The 19,868-nt window shown below is 34.3% G+C and overlaps 2 protein-coding genes across 5 annotated transcripts in view; one reads left to right on the top strand and one right to left on the bottom strand.

Annotated features, from left to right (window-relative positions):
• Positions 1-19,868, bottom strand: part of LOC134839181 (branched-chain alpha-ketoacid dehydrogenase kinase-like) — a 557,313-nt gene that overhangs the window by 421,740 nt on the left and 115,705 nt on the right. The window lies entirely within an intron of this gene.
• LOC134839180 (uncharacterized) overlaps positions 1-19,868 on the top strand; it is a 94,720-nt gene that overhangs the window by 67,198 nt on the left and 7,654 nt on the right. For 3 of the 4 annotated variants that reach the window (XM_063854643.1, XM_063854644.1, XM_063854645.1), the window contains exons 2-4: positions 6,846-7,536; positions 13,891-14,434; positions 15,005-15,871. In XM_063854643.1, coding sequence (XP_063710713.1) covers positions 6,846-7,536; positions 13,891-14,434; positions 15,005-15,871 — 2,102 coding nt within the window. The remainder of the gene's footprint in view (positions 1-6,845; positions 7,537-13,890; positions 14,435-15,004; positions 15,872-19,868) is intronic. The other variant, XM_063854646.1, reaches the window with a different exon arrangement.

Below are 19,868 nucleotides of genomic sequence, written 5' to 3'. Positions count from 1 at the left end.
CGTTAATTGTTTCAATCGCCCATAACGTTTTTAAAATTGATCACAAAAGAAATGTTTTTCTTTTGTCTTTGATCTCAGGACGTCAATATTTTTCCGATGGTAAAAAAAATTGGTTCAAAAATGGCTATTCAAAAAATCGGAAAAATTCTGTCAACTTCTTTGAAAATTGGAACAAAACTATTTCGATTAATTCCATTTGGATAAGAGGCGGATCTAGGATTTTCTCGATGGGGGGGGGCGGATTTTCAAAAATGTTTTGAAAATTTTGACGACCTTATTTTCAAGGCCGGCCAAATTAATTTTCCGAGCTCTCTAAAGCACTAAAAAGCCCCTGTTTTGCCAAATTTTTTGCGCCACAGACAAAATTACAGATAAAAAAACTGATCAAAAAGCCCGTTTATGGGCTATTTTCAGAAAACTTTGACCAAAAAATTGCGTTTTTTACGCCCGCGCTCCCCCTCAAATTTAGTAAATATTGGCGTCAAAGGCGCCTTTAGAAAAATTTTACGGTCCGTCAGCCAAAATGGGTATTTCAAAGAATTACAAAGGGGGATCTATGAGTCGGCAGGGTTGGAATCTCTGAGGGGGGGGGCGTACTTTCACTGTCTCAAGGTCAGAATTAATTCAGAAATTTAGGAAATTGTCTAATAATTTTGCTGAAAACTACACCAATGTTTTACAACTAAGTTCCGCGTGAATGCGTGCAAACGCAGCACACTTTGTGTAGGTATCAAGCTCGTACTAGCAATTAATCATTAGGTAATAATCTTACTCATTTAGGGCTTTTCTCTCCAGTGTCTAGCAAGTGTTTCAAACGGATTTCCTCGAATAGTTTTATTTCAATTTTTCTTTGATTTTTTTGTTGGAGCGATCATCACTTCGGCGATCATCTAAATCTCACAAATTGTTGTCTGCTCGCCCGAAGAATGTATTTAATTGTTTATTTTCTTTAATTGGGCAAAACACCTGCAAAGAGTATTGTGCATAAGTTTTGGCGAATGAAACTATTTTCAAGTAGCTCTGATTTCTTGTCGAGCTTAAAAATGCCGACTGACTCCCGACTAAACATACAGTGGAAGATCTACTAAATAATGTTTTGACCCCATATGTTGAAACTTGAAATGAAGTGAAAATTAGAATAAAAATTAATTGACTTGCCTTGTATCTCATTGTCAACATTCGATAGCCGACTACAGATTTGTTTAAAATCATGACAGTTTAAGTTCAGTTTGTAGTCATCTTATAAGTATTTGAACACGTTGTTCATAACTAATACCGTAGTATGAAGAGTTAAAAACGCCTGGACACGAAAAGCATGGAAAACAATTATGGACCGAAACCTTTTTCCTGTTCGAGTCGTTATCATGTTTTGTGAGCTCTGAAGACAGCTAAAAATTGTTCTTAATCAGACATATCTTTGACAAACAGAAGAAACTTATCGTTTTCAAAGAGGCTTTCTGGGGTTTCTAAGAGGATTAGAAAGTTGAAATCACCAAAGGACTGCTCAGTTGTCTTGTCGTCTAGACTTAATTCAACCTAGCCTTAGTCTAGAATAAACTTCTAGATGAAGAAATAGAAGAAGATATAGCAAACAAAAGGCCACTTCGCGGTTCGTTTGATAGCGAGTTTGCCTTTTCTTAATTTCGCTGACAACATTATTGATTGTAAACATAAATTTGAGATGATTAAATTGTGAAATCACCATCTCTTTATCTCATCATGTCACTTCATAATCGTGCTCAAGCTTTTGTTCAGTATTTTTCTCATCAATGACAGTTGGTGGTGAATTAGCAAAAAATTCAAATGGAAATGCCGTGAGATTAATTAACACTGAATGTAATAATGTCTGGCATTTAGAGAAACTTTTTCCGTCTATCAAAAAATTCACTAAAAATTTGAGCTCGGTGTGACAAGTTTAGACAAAAACAAGACTGCTCGAATCATGGCAAAGCCCTGAAGGTTCCGACTGACTTTAAAGTTTATGGAGCAGTAAAAACATAGAAAAATTGAATATAATAGAATAAAATGATTTTTTTTTCTTAAATTTAGACTTTTTCAATAAAAATCACCCCCACACGCCATATAAAGTACAAGAGGATAGATTTTGCTCCATGTAACAAATCAATTATGGCAAATAATTGCCAAAATGACAATCTTTAAACCCCCATAACGTTACAAAAAATGATCCGAGGTAAAATATCTTATTAAACTTAAGCTCAGGGCAACAATATTATTCGAATGATAAACTATTCATTTTTATCAATAATTAAATTGGTTCTATATGTTCAAATAAAAACATTTTCCGATCTGCGATTATTTTTTTGTGAATTTATGGGATTTGAAAATTCGACCATGTTCTGGACTAATTTATAGGCACTAATTTAAAACTATCTATGATGATGAAAACCTGAGCAAAAACCCTGTCACTCAAAATTACTCCAAATGGAGCGGTCATACTAGCAAGCTGGGCGGTCATACTAGTACGACTCAAATTGATACAAGTTACTATGTTTTGGTTGAGAAGAAAATAAACAAAATCGAAACGTGTAGTTTATTAATTAAGTTTAAGCAAAACTAGTCAAACCAATTAAAAGCTGTGGAAACAATCAATTTTTTGCTTGGATACGACCAACTTTTCAATATAAAAATAAACGTTTGACGAAAGTTGTTAAAAATCGAAGTCAATTTTCGTATGAGCACAAAACTTTCTTGAAATGTTTTTTTTTGTTGTATCTGAGATCACGTATTTGTTTTTAACCACATAACAACCATAACAAGACTTCTCGTGTTAGTACCAAGTCCTGAATAAACCGCTGGTCTTCAATGTCTTTGAAATAGTTTTGAAATTGCAAAGTGATATTTTTGTTCCAATTTTTGACGAAAACGGAATAATTATGCTGGGCAGTTTTTTATTCAGTAAGTTTTCGACTTTTTAACTAAGCAATTTTGACAAAAAATTTTTTAAAAAACAACCGAAAAATATCGTTATCCGCAGCTCAAAACTAAAAAAATAATATGTTAAATTTTTTTGTAATGTTGGAAATTGCTAACTCGGAACTCGGTCAGGTTGGAAAAATTTACGTCTACTCTTTGTGTTCTTTCAAAATGGCGGGTTGAAATGTGTTCTAAATTAAATTGAGGCAAACAATTTGGTCTTAACATTAGGATAGATGCTAAATAAACCCATTCGTAAGCGCCATTAGTGCATGAGAGAAAAAATTGAAAAAAGGAAACTAATTGTCAAGATTATTTGGTCAAAATTTCAGTCAAAAATATAGAATTGGCCTTTAAGTGCAGTCGGAACAGTAAGGAACTTTCGATCTTTCATAAGGTTTTTAAAGTTGATTACAAGTAAACTATCTCTTTGTTCCGACTTTCGAAGAAAACGGAATATTTATGCTCGGTGTGTTTTTCTTATTCGGTCAATTTACGCCGATCGAAATAATAGCTTACAACAAAAACTTTATACCCCATTGAAAAAATCGATTCTTTGAGTTCATATTTCAAGAGTTATTTTACTTCCAATTCTTTTTTGTAAAGCTCTGAGGGTTTGAAAATTGCCAAATTGGCCATGTTCTGGACAAATTATGAAAAAATTTGTTTCTATTGCTGAGAGCGTAAGGCGAATTATTTATGCGTGGCGAATTATTCCGCTCAACAAAATTGTTTCAAATTGAATTGAGGCTAGCTAATTGGTCGTATTAAATTCATACGACTCAAAATTTTGCACTTTGATTTTGTCCAAAAGAATATGTATAGGTTTTCAATACTTTATTTTCCCAAAACTATACGATATGAAATAAGGGACAGTCGGAACATTCAGGGCTTTGCCCTGATGTACGAACAGTCTTGTTATATTTGATCTCAGGACCACAATTTTTTTTCACATGGCAAGAAAAAGGGTTAAAAAAAGGGCTATTTAAAAAGTCGGAACTGGTCTGGCAAAAAAGCACCCGATGGCAAATATTATGTAACTTTCTTTGAAAATCGGAACAACAAGATTTGGATTAATTTCATTTGAATCACGAAACAGGGACAAAAATTGTGCCAAAAAGCGAATTTTATGTTGGAATTTTACTAAAAAACACCCGAAGTTTCGGCTTAGTTGAGTCTTTTTTTACTTTTTCAGGGGAAACGCAGTCTATTTTTACTTATGTCACTCAATTTAAGTCACTCTATTAAAAATTCGGCATTTTAATTTTTTCTAGATTCAGCCCTGTTACAATATATCCGCAGAAGACTACAAATCAAACTAGCTTAACAGCGTTTTAAACTCTATAAAATCATTTTAAATTTCAGTCATTTTGGTCAAAATGAAACATTTTAGGTCGAGGTCTAAAAATGGTAATGAGTGCCAATTTATCTTTCTGACGTAATGATAACAGAAACTAGCTGGGCAAGGGGTATGATAACCTAGTTGGACAGAATCAGTCATCCACTTACTAGCTAAGAACCACTTTCTCTCGACCCCGTATTCTAATTTCCATATTTGACAAGCCATCCCTAAAAATTCTAATTAGAGCCTCTTTTGTTCAGAAAAAGGGCTCTTTTTGCTATCTTTTTTTGAAATGATTGTAAATTAATTTGAAAAGCCCGTTGATGAATTACAGAAACAACTGTGCCTGAGTGAACAATTTTTAAAATTAATTATATTTCTTTTTCTTGTACCAAAATTGGAGGCTAAACAAAATTAAATTCTTTCGTTGTGAGGGTTTTGAAGGGACTGTCATTAGAGCTTAGGCTTATTCCTCAATAAGGAATTTGTTCAATTTGACTATCTGAAGTTATAACATGCATCGTCTAAGTGGATGGCGGTATGATTAAAAGATAACAAAACATGCTTTCGTCTTTAATCTGGGTATAATTCACCCATCAGGGCATCTTTTATTCCCCATTTTGGCTTCTTCATTTTAGCAAGGTTAGCTTTTGAGATCAGATTAGTATTTAAATCTAAGGACTGAAGCATCACTGAAGGAAAGGGCTTTTGGTGGTGCGCTTATGTTTTTTCACCGCTTAATTAGGAAAAATCATTATTCCGCGGTTTTCAAAATTGGAGGTTCGTTTTGTAGATTAGAACTCAGAAACACAAAAAATTTAAGACCACAAGCCCTATATGGGTTGCTTATAGATTAAACTTCAACTTTGGTTCAACTTTTTGAGCGTCGGTTAATTTTTCATCAAATTGAAAAAAAACTGGGACTGCTATTCTCTTTGCTTTGTCTCGGAGTAATGAGCCTTAAGCAAATGGGAAACTTTGAGTGAAATAAATATTGCGCAACACATTTCATATTTAAACACAATATATATTCCGTACAGTCTTCGAAAGTCTGAACAAAAATCAGAAATTGAACAAATAGATTTTTTTGGTTTCTGATGTGCGGAGCGCAACATTTACTTCAACTAAACTTTTGTAATTTTTACTACAAAAAATCAACTTTGCAACCGTTTTTTTACATATCTGCGATAAATGATTTTTGTTCCGAACATTTGAAAAAAGTGGAGGAACTTTGTGTTTTTTAGTTTTTAATCTTTTTCTTTTTTTTCACGCAAAATCAAGTACCACAAATAATTATCGGAGTGGGTCGAGTGATATATCATATTAAAACCCTTTCAGTAGTGATTCGAATTATCTTAAAAATTTTTAAAAAATTACTTGATGTCTAGAAAAACCGGTTTGAAGTTTTTGATTTTGGTCTAATTTCGAGCGAATAGAATGTGCTTGCAGGCTTACAATAGCCTATTTAAGCTTAAATTAAGCCGAGAAAATTTATTTTACTGGAACAAAGTTAGTTTCTGGAATTTTTAGCGCTATTTAAGATTCAAACCTTACAAAAGTTCATAAAGTTTCTGCAACAAAATTTAAAAAAAATTTTGAAAAATTTTTGAATTGTTTTTACGATTTTTTTTTCATTTTTCTAGCTATTTTTCTACAAAAACTGTTTTCCAATTGGCCTATTTGAGTATTAATGTAGCATTTGCCTATTTTTTTTGCTCAGTTTTTTTAAATCACACCACCCAGAAAAAACGACCCTAATTTTAAAAAAATTGTTTTGGTCGGAACATTCTGTGCTACTTACACAGTAACCGGTTATCCTTGTTTTAGTATTGTACTTGTTTTTGATTTTATGTCTAAAAAGTAGCAAATTTTTAAACATAATTAGTTTCCTTCGTATCACGATGTCTATTCCATTAAGTGTTTTTCTTATGATGAAATGAACATATTAGGATTCAGGGTAATTTACCGTTGGAAATAAAATTCGGTAAATTACCTCCAAAAAATATATACATAATCATTATTAGGTTTATCAAAGCCGCGTTTAGAATACGATATATTTCTCAAGAGTTCTCTGATTTTTTGGAAGAATTACACGAATTTGTACAAGGCTCATCGGTTAAAGAAATCGCAGAATTGGTTAATACTAAAAAGTTTTGTTTGACCTTTCGATATTTTCGGTGGCCAACATTATTTACAGAAAAACCGTATTTGAAAATTTGGATATACAATTTGAGATCATTTTTACTCCTCTTTTTTGCTATATTTTCAACTCCTCCTTCTAAGTTGAATCCCTCCTACTGAAATTGTAAATTTATATTCGACTTCGCTTCATTGACAGTTTTAGATTTTATTTTAATTCAAAAATCAATAATTTATTAATGTTTTTTTTTCCTCAGCCTGAGTATAAAGTGATATAATCCATGCATAAATTAAAGCACTCTTTTATAAATCTGAGCAAAAGCTGAAGGGCAAGAGCTTGCTCAACTGCTTTTTCTAAAAATAGGTCCGATTATATCCAAGGTGAAAGTTGTCAAATCTATCTATTTATCCTTTTTCTCTTTTTTTTCAGAATATCTTTCGGTCAAACGAGGTATCAGACACCTCCAGAAAAGCACTTTCCTGGCTTTCAACTGGGGTCCGATTTGAGTCCCCAACACATGCAAATTTGAACCCCAAGGGACCTCCTATTACAACCAGCGACAATAATTCCCTAATTGGATTGGGGCAAGCACTGACAGACTCGGAAATACGTACTAGGCTGTTAAATCGAGATTCAATCAGTCCCAGCGAGGAGCTGAAAAAAGCAGAAAAAGTAGACTACAGAAGAAATATTGCCACAGACTCTAATTACCATCTTTACAAATCCAGACTGCCAAAAAACCCTCAAAAACAGCCGTTCAATTTTACACCCCTTCACGTAAAAGAATACGGAGAAAATTATTTGCCAAATTTTCCAGAAAATTCCAATATCAAATTTTCTTCTCAGGAATGGAGAAATAACAAAGAAGGGTTAAAATTGAATTGTGATTCGCCAGGAAAATTGAGAAAAATTTCAGCTAATTCAGCAATAACAAATCAAACCTCGCTGAATTTACATCAAAGGGCCGTAAAATCTGGTATTATTTCATCGAAGACAGCGAATTGTAGCCGTTCTAGCGTCAATAACAACTGCGATTTCAGTTCTAATTCAAAAATATCACAGTCTGAATTTCCTCCTTCTTTCAAACTATCAGCGGACGCGACATATTTATCAAGAACTGGTAAGTAACATTCAAACTAATTTCAAAAAACTAGATGAAAACAACCAACCACCCCTAATAAAAAATCAATTCCTCCTAAACCTATTCAGTATTGAACTAACAGATAAAGTTAAAATAATTGACTCGAAAAAGTTCCATCTCGACATTAGAAAAACAAATCTAGCCTCATCTAAGTCAATTGACAGCTTACAAAATTGAACTGAGATAGAAAAAAAAAGAAGATAAGTTTTCTGATTGATGATGGTTTTTGTTCCGTCTTTCGAAGAAAACGGAATATTTATGCTCGGTGTGGTTTTCAGTCAATTTTCATAGTTCGAAATAAAAGTGTTCGACAAAAAATATATATTTCATTGAACAAATCGACATCCTGAATTCAAATGTAAAAAGATATTTTACCTCCGATTACTTTTTGTAAAGTTCTGGGGGTTTGAAAATTGCGAAAATGGCCAAATTCTGACCTAAACAAGACTGGTCGTATATCAGGGCAAAGTCCTGAATGTTCCGACTGTCCCTTAATTCATATCGAATAGTTTTTGCTCGAGAAAATATTGAAAAACTTATAAATGTTAGTTTTGGACAAAATCAAAGCGTAAAGTTTACTGTCGTACGAATTTAATTGGATCAAATAGCTAATTTCAATTCAATTTGGAACGATTTTGTTGTGCGGAATAATTCACCAGGTATAAATATTTCGCCTTACGCTCTCAGTAATCTGAATAATTTCTTCAAAGCGCGCATAATTTAGTCCAGAACATGACAAATTTGGCAGTTTTCAAACCCCCAGAACTTAACAAATAATAATCGGAAGTAAAATATATTTTTAAATTTGAACTCAGAAAGTCGATATATTCATTGGGATATAAAAATTTTTTATGAAAACTTATATTTCGATCGGCAAAAGTTGACTGAATAAAAAAACCAAACTGAGCATTGAACCATTCCAAATTGAATTGAGGCTAGCTAAATGGTCGAAGTGTTTTCTTATGGCTGAAAATTTTTAACTTTGATGTTGTCCAAAATTTACAGGTTTTCAATTTTTTCTTGACGCAAAAACTTTTCGATATGAATTAAGGGGCAGTCGGAACATTCAAGGCTCTGCCCTGATATACGAGCAGTTTTGTTGATAACCAAAATTTGATTTATGAAATGAAACAAATGTTCGAAGAGTCCATTAGAGAATGCATTATTGAAATAGTTGTAGCTGAGGAAAAAATCTTTTTTTAATCTAAAGTATCTTACGCATTTCACATAGTTGAGGAAGCTGTAAGGTGGAACCCATTGATTTTCTGAGCTCTCCCAAATCATCTTAAAGACCCTATTTTTCTGCGCCGCAGGCAAAATTTTTAAAAATCAGTCCAAAAACAGCTTGTTTAGGGTTTTTTTGGAAAATTTTGACTAAAAAATCGCCCTCAAAATAAGTATACATTGGCGCCAAAAGCCCTTTTAGAAAAATGTTAGGGTTCGTCAGCCAAAAATGGTTATCTCAAAATAGTACAAAGCAGGGATCCTTTGGGTCGGCAGGGGCTCGAATCCTTGAGGGGGATTCATCACCCCCTAAATCCGCTGGTGTTGTAAATTGCTATCTTCAGTAAGACCGACCAGCTAGCTGATAGTCATAATTTTTAACACAACTTCATGCGCAAATGTTACCGTATGTTGAGTAAATATGACCCTGTGTCATTAAAAATGCAACATACGCGGCGGGGTCTTCGCACGGTCGTTATACAAGTAATTTTTATGCTTTGAAGTTTTCATACTTGACTTCCCTCAGTTCGTTTGAAGCTAAGTTCTTATGATTAAGTTTGAGCAAAAAAATCTTTCAAAATCGAGCATGTTTACTTGGTCTTGTCTCTTTGCCACATCACGAATCACAATCCAGCTATACAGTGTTTTTGAACTACCCGGAAAAATAGAGGTTAAAACAGGAAGTTTTGACTCCATAAGGATGCATTTTTCTTCTGACCATTGGGGCGAGGGGGGATTCGTTACTAGGTACAAAAGTTACATATGCTTAACCATTGAATAGTTTTTTGTACTCGGTTGTGTTTTTACGCAAAATCAGGTACCGCAAACGTCGGAATAGGTTCGAGTGATTTATATCATATCAAAGCCCTTTCAGTCGCGATTTAAACGACCATAAAAATATCGAAAAAGTGTCCTAGTGTGGAGAAAAACTGCCTTAGCAAAAAAAATGGTTTGACTTTTTTGAAAATTTTTGTTTGCCATTCTATTTTTGCCTATTTTTTTTTGGTAATTTTTTTCTAAAATTGATTTCCTAGCTTAGGTTTTTTTTATGTCTACAAGATTTTATGAATTTGATTAGCTGGCATTGAAGAGTTGAACTGTTAGAGAAAAATCGATATCCAAGAAAAAAACGTTCCTAATCGACTGTTTCTAAATGCCGAGATTTTTTCGTTTTTGATAAACTAAATCATGCAAACACCGGGTCTTGTGTTATCCCTTTATTTGTTGCTTTCGGTCTTATCTGTCCTGATCGCCTTCTCAGAACACAACATGGTATTCTAATTTGTTTAGCGTGAAAATGTCATAAGCTGCAAGTAAACTTAAAAACCTCAATCCAGGGTAATGACCTGTATAAAGTGAAATAGGGTTCGGTTTTTACCAACTGCAAAAAGGACGGCATTCATATCTGAACGAACATTGTTAAGGTGAGAGAAGTAAGAAAAATAAATTTGAATGACAACCTGTAGTTTGGTTACATCTTCTGATAATTTCAATTATAGATATTTTATTCTAGTTTTTTTTCGTTAAACACAATTTAATTTAAAGCCATATTTTCCAGAAAAACAAATTTTACCAAAAAAACGATTCAAAATGATTTTTAAAAAATGATTCAAGTTTTTTAGTAAATAAATCAGATACCATAGTGAAACTCTGACATATGATCGATAAAATGAACTGAAAAGATCTGGTTGAATGAAAATTAAGAAATTTAATTTCAGAGCTGTTAAAAAATCAGTCAATCGTCATTAGCTTAGGACGTGTAGAGGTGTTGTCGTGGATTTTTTGTAGGAAACACATATAGATTTTGAAGGTAACTAAATTTGATCTATGAAGCTCAACTTGAACCCTATACTGCTTAAAGAGAACAGATAACGGATTTGACATAACTGTTGATAGTTTTTTATGCTTCAGCAGGGCCATCAATTTTTTATTCGTCTGGCCTTAGCGACTACGACATAGAAACTTCATAATCGTCAAAATTAACCGTCTTCAATTTTGGCACCAGATTTAGTTAACTGTTGTCAACTTCACAGGCGTGCCGTAAAAAATGACGGATGATTTACTCAAAAAACGGGTTTTGTAAACGTTATTAAATTAAAGTTTTTCTCTGAAAATCATACTTATGAGTGACACTATCTCGCTTTAGGCCATGTTGAGGTTGACTTCAATCGAAAATCCGCTTCTTTACACACAGTTGGTTTTCTAAATTCAGTAGTGAATTGAGTTATGTAATGTTATTCTGTTTGGCTACTCTGAGCAAGTATACCAGAATTCACAGCTTTTTTGTGCACATTTTGATTTTCTAAAAACTTTTCAATTGTCGGTGCAGTTACGCTCATTACCAAATTATGAGTTAAAAATCTTCAGAATGATGAACTTATTTCTTATTTTATGTATCAATAAGAAAATATTGGCCTTAATTGTTTCAAAAAACTGGTTGACTCTTAGCTACCAACTGATAAAAATGTAGAAAAATATACATTTTTTAAAATATTTTTTGAGAGTTCGGCGTGTATTAATACTTATTTGATTTTTAAAAAAACACTGAAATGGTGTTTGGGCTCAAAAGCCGGGGAGTCAGAACTATAATCAGTGAAACACGTTAATGAGTTATTTTAGGCCGAGAGAAAACAAAGGCACAGACTTGAATTGTAACTTGATTGCTTGCATCAAATCAAAACCCGAAACAATTTAACTGTGGTTGCTTTAATTTGATTGTTCTTAACAAATTGAAAACATTTCTAATAATTAGAAATTGTTCGAACTTTTTTTACAATTTTAGTTTGAAACATTTTTCCGTTTGAAAATTGATAAAATTCACATCTGGTGTTGTGTCAAGAAATATAAGCATATTGCCGCATTTTGGTTACTTTTCTGCGGCAAAATGACTTGCCTCTTACGCGTTGATAGGGCAAAATATGCCGTGCGTTAGTCGTCATAAGCTGGACTAAATGAAAAATCCGAAAACCTATATTTTTACGAAAGAAGATCATACGTGAAGCATCTTTTTATGCTTCAATTCAAAACAATAGTGTTCAAATCATTCAAAAAAAATTTCGAAAGAGCTAGTTAAAAAACGGAAATTTGTTGCTTAAAGACCGAACAAAGCCACATCGAACACAAACTCTGCGTCTTTTTTTACTGAACACAATAGTACGTTAACGTTAAGTAAAAGACAATTTTTTAAGCATTTGAGTATATTTAAGTTCGTCCTACTTTTACATTTTCCGCTAATTCTTTTGACTATTTTTTTTACCAGAGAGAAAGAATTAGTTATTTACCCAAATATGGTTTTATAAATTATTTCAGGAAATTATTATTTCCTTTTTTTTCAGCCGGCTGAATATTTTGAATGATTTTATCATTTAAGTTCAACAAAATTTGATTGCAATTATAGTTTTTTTCTAATTTAACCTTGGTTATTTTTCCACTTTTGTCTTTCCTTATCATAAAACCAGTTTATGAAACTTACGACACAATTTGTGGCATTTTCATAATATGATAAATGTTTCAGTAAGTATTTAACAATAATTAAGCAAAAATTTCCACAATTTTTTCAAACTGTAGCTAACTACAACATGACTGCTCCGTGTCAGAACAAAACAGTCCCATACAAAACAGTCCAATACAAAACAGTCCCAAGTAATAATTGTTTTAACAAGCCGGTAGGCCGATAATTGTCCTTTGTTCAACAAACATAAAGAACAAAATAGTGGCCGCCGCAGTCGCGCCAACGTGTTGCGAGCTTGCCAACACAGGATAGGACTTAATACGAAATTTAGAGCCGGTTATCGCCGCGAAGCGGCAACGAGTGCGCAGCTCGCCCATCGGCGACCTTAAACCTGACTGTTTTGAATTGGACTGCTTTGTATATGCACCGACTGCTCGTATCAGTGGAAAATCCTGAAACTTCTGACTGCCTTTCCAGTTCCATAGAATAATGCTTGCTTTTTAAAACTTGGTAAAATTGTTTTTCAAAAATCATCCCCACGTGCTATCCAAAGTATAAAGTGATATATTTCGCATAGTATTCAATCGACCAATTAGCTTCCCTCAACTCAATTTGGAACGATTTACAGGACGAATTAAATCTCCACCCATTAATAGCACAAAAAGTATCGCTCGTTTAATATCTAAAATCGGTCAAAGTGGCAACATCGAAACCCACATAATTTTACAAAACGTGATAACATGTTAAATATCTGTTAAATTTTGAGCCCAGGACAGCAATACTTTTCGGGTGATTTTTTTTTCAAAATGGGTAGTGAATAGGTTCCAAATTGTCTGGAGAAAAAACTACCCAAGCACAAATACTACTTTTCTCCGGCTCTACTTTTTGTAAAAACCTTCCAAAAATTGCTCAAAACCTCATTTTTGGCTTCTCAATTCGTCTTCCGTGCAGAAATAAATGCGGCAAATTAGGGTTTTTTTGGTGCTTGAGTTTGTCAGAAAAACAATTTGGTCAACATGAAAAAGGTTAGACGCAATTACCCATTAGAAAAAGTAAAATGTGATCGTCAAACTGTAGGTTAACGCATAATGAGAACCGCTGCGCTCAAACGATGACAGGCCTCGAAACATCAATCTTTGTGACCAAAGGCTCTTTAGGCATTGCTTTCTATGCACGATGCTCAAAAAGTCAGATGAACTGTCATGATTCACAAACAAACCGATCAATCATAAAGTTATAAAATTGAAGGGCGGTGCGTTTTCTTGCGTCGACTAGCTTTTAAATTTTTCTCCAAAATTCTAATTGATTTGTCAGAAGCTTAATCACTCTCCTCTGTAGGTAGCAGTCGGTCTCTATCTGCTCCTCTAAGTCCATCTTATCTCAAATTGCCAAAAGGCAGACAGCCTGTCACAAATGCAAAGCAATTTCTGTTAATCGAAAAAGGTGCCTTGTAACTAAAAACAGTCATGGTCTCTAAACCAGGATTATTGTATTACATTAACCAACCCATCCGTATGTCTTTTTAAGACTCGAGGTTCTGCAGTTCAAAAAGCCCTTTCGATAAATGGGTCGGAAGTAACTTTCCACAAGTTAAAGTATTTTTGGGTAAAATCAACAACGCCCTATTTAACTTTAACCCAATTGTGTGAACGCTTTAGCTTCATCTCAAATCAAGGAAGCAAAAGAATCTAATATTGGATCAGCAGTCGCCTCGATTATAGAAAAAGGAAACGGGGGAAAAGTAGCAAGAGATCAAATTTCCAATTCGGTCCTTTCATCCCGGCCCTTAAGGACATTTTCAACCTCCGCAACAAACAGCCAATCAGAGCGCAGTTTAAAACCAGCTCCTCGACTTAGTTCACGCATCAAGCACAAATCCAATCTGCCACCTGATACCACTGAACCTATTTCGACATACAGTAATTCCTCTGAAGCCACATTGAAGGGTGATATCTTAGCCGAAATCGCATTAAATCGAACAAAGCGGTCATCATTTCAGGCGATTTCAGATTACAAATCAGACGGCAACTTTGCCCCAAGCGCCTTTATCGACCCAAAAAGCAGTGAAACAAATTTAAGTGAACTTTTCCATCTTACTTCAGATTTTAATCCGATTCGTTTATCAGAAGAAGGAAGTAAATTTCAGAACCATACATTCAGAAGTAGTAGAGTAGAATTGCCATTACAACCTCGCCGCGACAGGTAAGCTCTTTACTCCATTTATGAACATAGAAGGAAGTTAACATTCTTTTTGTTAATTTTGTTTCCAATTTTGACTAATTTAAAATAAGGAACTCAACAACAAGCATAACACTATTACCAACTTCAATCGGATGCGCCGGAAAAAAATATTGCTAAAAATGGTAAAACTCAACATATTTGAACGTGACTTTGTAGTTATAGTGCTAAATCAATCATATAGTGCTAAAATCAACCAAATATGAGTTATTTATCATTGATTAAAAATGGCTGCATGAGGAATTATGGTCTGTTTTTTAACGCGTCTAGAATTTTTCAACTTTTAATTTCAAAAACGCAAAAATGGTGTTACGAACGCTCAAGTACAAATTTAATGACGAACCCGGTTGTTAAAAAAAACTTGGACAAAATTCACATTTTGTGACGCATTTTGAGCATTAGATTGCGCACTATCACAGCGTTTCTCTTTACACATTTTTATATAAGGATACATAAAATGTTTCGATTGGCTGCCAACTCTAAAAATAAACAAAACCTTCCACTGCCAACAAATAGTCCCCATTTTAATTTTAGCTTCGTATCGAATAGCATCAAGGTTTCCAACTATACTTCTCTGAAGAGTCATTTCGCAAACTACATCAACCCAGACTGTATTTCATCCTGTATTGGAAACGAAATACTGAAAGTTCCAGCCGCTTTTCCAGACATGTTGCAGGCGGAAACCAACTTGTCAAATATGACTAACTCGACAATAGTAGACCCAGAAGCACTGGCGATAGCGCAAGCTCAAGCGGAGCTAAGGATGCAGATCTTGGCGTTCGAACAAATATTCTCCACAGTTGTCGGAATTTTGGGCCTCATTGGCGCTTTACTAGTTATACTAGTGTATAACTTCCGCCACAAAGCAACACCGAGTGAAAAAATCATAACAGCGCTTTCTTCAATCGATTTTTGCTATAACCTCAATGCGATTATTATTTTAACTATGGGCAAATATGTCATAACCGATCGCGAAGGTACCGCTTACTTCGTGCTTCGGTGCATGAACTACTTTCTTTTCGGCTTTGTTGTTATCACTTCGTTTCTTCTGATCCAACTCATAACCGTGAACAGATTTTACGCCATTTGTCGCCCAACTGATTACAAAACGACCTTCAACAAGGAGCGCGTCCGGTTGATTCTCATTGCGATATTCGGGGGTTCGTTTCTGCAGGGACTGACCAATGCCTCGTATGCGTTTTTCGAAGATGTGAAAATAGCCCAGAAAATAATAGACATAGAGTACATTGGCATGATGGACCTGAATGTGTCGGCGGCTGCTGCTTTGATGTGTTTGGTGTATGTGAAAGTGCTTCTCAAGTTCGCCAAGCAGAGAAAGAGGATGAGCATGCATGCGCACGGGGCCCGCACAGCCACGCAGGAAAGAGTGAGAAAAGCAAAGTGAGTCTTCATTTGATTATAAGGAAAAAAAGTCTCTTTATTTTAAAGAAAAATTCAATTTAACTATAAAAAAAATCAACATCACAAAAAATTTTACCTCTAGAAACACAGCCCCTTAGCTTGATGTTTCGATAATGCCCTGGCTGTTCCGACTGCCATTTAGCTGGTTCAGAATAGTTTTTGGTAAATATGATGCTGATGAACTATAAATTTTAGACTGCCAAGTACTAGATGGTAAACTTTGAGTCGGATATGGAAATAAAAAGCCCAATTTAGTTCTCCTCAATTCCTTTTGGAACGATTATGAGTGCTGGGATAATTCACCACTCATAAATTTTTTGTGTATTAAAATGTAAATTAATCGTTAGTCTAGTGCAAGTAGTTAGTCTAGTGCAAGCACAGCACACCCGCCTGGGAATCCAAAGAATCCAGGATCAATCCAAGCAATCGAAATTATTGTTGCAAAATTAGTCTGATTAAATATTTTGGATTCTATAGTTCGTCTCAAAAAATCTATCATAATTGATTAAATATGGATTATAATGGTTCTATTTTGGTAAGCAATAAAACCCATTCGTTATCAATTACTTATTCTCCAGCTTATCATCTAAAGAGACTTAATTCATTTTAATCGATTAAAACTAAATAAAACACATTTTTTAAAATTCTTTTTTGGTGCTGATTTCATTTGTTTATAAATTTTTTAAAGATAATTTAATGTAATTTTTTTGAAAATTAGTGTTTTTTTTTTGAGTTTTTTTGAATTCAGTTTTTTTGCCAAGCTAACATTTAACCCCAATTTCCTCAGTTACCTGTTTCGTACTCCACATTTACCCTCTTCCCTATCACCGTTTTGTAGAAAGGGAATGATTTCGGGAGGGGGGGGGGTGGTAAACGAGGGGACGCGAGGGCATTTCAGGGCCTGAAACGCTCGAATATGTAGTGTCAGGTCTTCCCCATTAACTTGAACAAAAAGTGGATTTGGGGCACGAGAGAGGTGGCGGAAGGACGTGGTTTGGTATGGAGGGCGTGGTGAAACAATAAAAGTGGGACTTTGTGGAGGGGTGTGGGGGGGTTGGGTAAGAAAATCTGTGTAGGGGTGTGGGGAGTCGGGCTAATGGGCAAGAAAATTTTTGTCCGAAAATAGATTATAATTGATTAGATAGAATATAATTTCTTTTTTTTTTTCAAAATTAGGTGATTCTATTGGACATAAAGACCATTGTGTGGTTTAATTTTGTCAGAATATTCAGTTATAGAGACAGTATTTTGGTCAACAAATTCTATTATAATAGATTTTTACCCATGATTTTTTCGTACGTTCACGACCTTGATTTTCGTGCGTTCACTCCTTTCGAAAGTCAGTGCAGCTTGACTGCTCATACCACGGCAAACCCGTAAACATCCTGACTGCCCCTTAAGATCCACGATATAGGTAATCTTTTTAAGTATCAGTAATGAAAATCAACTTTTAGATTTAAAAACTCTTGAAAATCAATTTAAGTTTCATGTTTTTCAGACTATATATTTGATAAAACTCCGCCCACATGCTATGGTAAGAATCAGGTGATGTAATTTGCGTCTAACAACCTATTGATGGTTCCAAATAGCTTCCTTCAGATCAAATTGGAACGATTACTTCGCCGCTCACGCTTCAATAGAACAAAAGTTATACCGCGCGATAATTGTCCCAATATTTTTCAAACCGTCATAACTTAACAAAAAATAACAAAGTGAATTGTTTTTCAAATTGGATTTATGTGCGTCACGACTTAAACAACTCAATTTCAAAACAGACTAGTTAAAAAGTTGAAATTTGCCTGAAAAAAACCACCCTGACTGCAAATATTCCATCACTTTATTCAAATGTTGGAACAAAAAGCATCAATTGGAGCATTTAGCTTTTTAAACGTTTCGAAAAAAAGTAGCTCGCTACCATAAAAAAATTGTCGCACTACTAGTCGCAGTGTGATGAGCCAAAAATGGGCATAGTGAACTATGATAATAATTGGAGCATATTTTAATGGTGTGAGAGGGTCAAATTCCTAAGGCAAAACCTTCCACTCACGCCCTAAATCTGCTATTATTTTGTTCATGTTTTTTATACAGAATCAGGTTCACAAAGTCTTAAACGCATAATAAACATCAATTTAAAACATCGTTTTCTCTTGCGGTGGCATAAAATTTTGAAATTGAATTAAGTGGTACTGAGGCAGATACTTTTTGTTCTGACAGGAAAACAATGTTTTTTTTCTCGTTTTTTGACAAAAATATCTTTTAAATCTTTTGTCAAAAAGTTCATTAAAACTGTTTTCTTTAAATTATTGTTTAAGGTGAAAGGATGAAAAAAATTTAAAAAAAAGTTACGTCATACATTTTCATCCAACGCTGAGTAGGCTTTCCGGGTCCTTAAATTAGGACATTTTTAGGACATACTATAATAGTAAAATTAGAATACATCTTTTTTGATTGAAATTTTTCTCTAAAAACTCCCCACTGAGATTCGAGCAATTAGGGTTCCCTGTTTTAATAACGGAAACATGGAATGATAGTGTTCCTTTTATATTAAACTTTCCAATTAAGGTCGTCCGTGCCAATTAAGAAAGAATGATGCTTCCAGGATGAGATATAAATTATTAGAATCTGAACCTGAAGCCGATGGCTAAGGAACCCCGTCGTTTTTCATAGTTTTTTAGTTCAATTTGATGAATGGTCCATTCATTATTGACTTCAATTTATCAACTTACTATGATGAGCCCCAAGCTAAGAAAAGCCAGCATAAAAACAAACAAGACTGCTTGTATCAGGGCAAAGCCTTGAATGTTCCGACTACCCTATATTGGGTCTCGGATAATTTTTGGTAAATGAAATACTGGCAAATATATGAAGTTTATTCAGATAACATCAGTGAATGAGTGTTGCAATATGAGTTGTGTATGGAGTTAATAAAACCAATTAGGTGTCTCAATTCAATTTGGAACGATTTTGTAGTGCGGGATAAAAAAAACAATCAGTTTTAGACATACGCTTGGCAGTCTACTATAGTGGTGTGCACACTTGGCTGCCACCATACAAACCAAGAGATGGATCCACCGACCAGAGACTTGCAAAAGTGGTCTGAATACAAAAACCATCTCGAGTATATACATTCCTCACTTTCTTCGAAAGTCGGAACAACATGTATTACTATTCCGTTTTCTCCGAAAGTCTAAATAACATGACTGTTCGTTTATCAGGGCGAGGCCCTGAATTTTTTGACTAAACGTTAAGGCCAATCAAAAGTTTTTTTGGCTCAGGATGTTTTCTTCCATTTTTTCATTTTTTTTCTTCGCTACTTTGAACTACAAAGGGATTTTTTTGGCATCTAGCCTAATAAACTTCATTACGAATCCAAACTGTATTTTGTGAATTGTTTGCAGATTCCGCAGCAAAGACGCTCTCTTTGATCTTCCTTTGTTCTTTCGTTTTCTTTGCTCGTTCCGACGAAAGATTTTTTATTATGTTTAGAAACTTTTCTCTTGATTCCAGAGACCTACACACCCTAAATTTTGCGCCTATCTAGCAAAGTTTTGCCTTGTAAAATTGTTCATTTTTTTCATTCTGCCCACATGCTATGTAAGACGTACGCTATACACGTATACAAAGGGTGTTTGGAGTCTCTTATTGTTTAAAAAGAAACTGATGGCATCAACTCAACTTGGACCGCACTTATTCGCCGCTTACGCATGATATAAAAATGCACTATATACAGCGTTAATTATCCTAAATTGACCAAAATAGCAGTTTACAAACCCCGTAACTTTTAAAATAATGTTCACAGGCAAAATGTTTTTTTTTTAAATTTGAACTCAAGACAACAATATCTCTCAGAGATGATATGAAAAAAAAAAAATCCGCCCGAAAATCTTAATTGAGAAGTCGAAAATTGACTGAATGAAAATCAACCACTCATAAAAACTCCGCACTTTCTTCGAAAATCGGAAAAACAAGACTGCTC

This window comes from Symsagittifera roscoffensis, chromosome 2 (genome assembly GCF_963678635.1).
Source record: "Symsagittifera roscoffensis chromosome 2, txSymRosc1.1, whole genome shotgun sequence".
Taxonomy (NCBI): Eukaryota; Metazoa; Xenacoelomorpha; order Acoela; family Convolutidae; genus Symsagittifera; species Symsagittifera roscoffensis.
The sequence above is the reverse complement of the archived record's forward strand: the minus strand, read 5'-3'. Positions and strand labels throughout refer to the sequence as shown.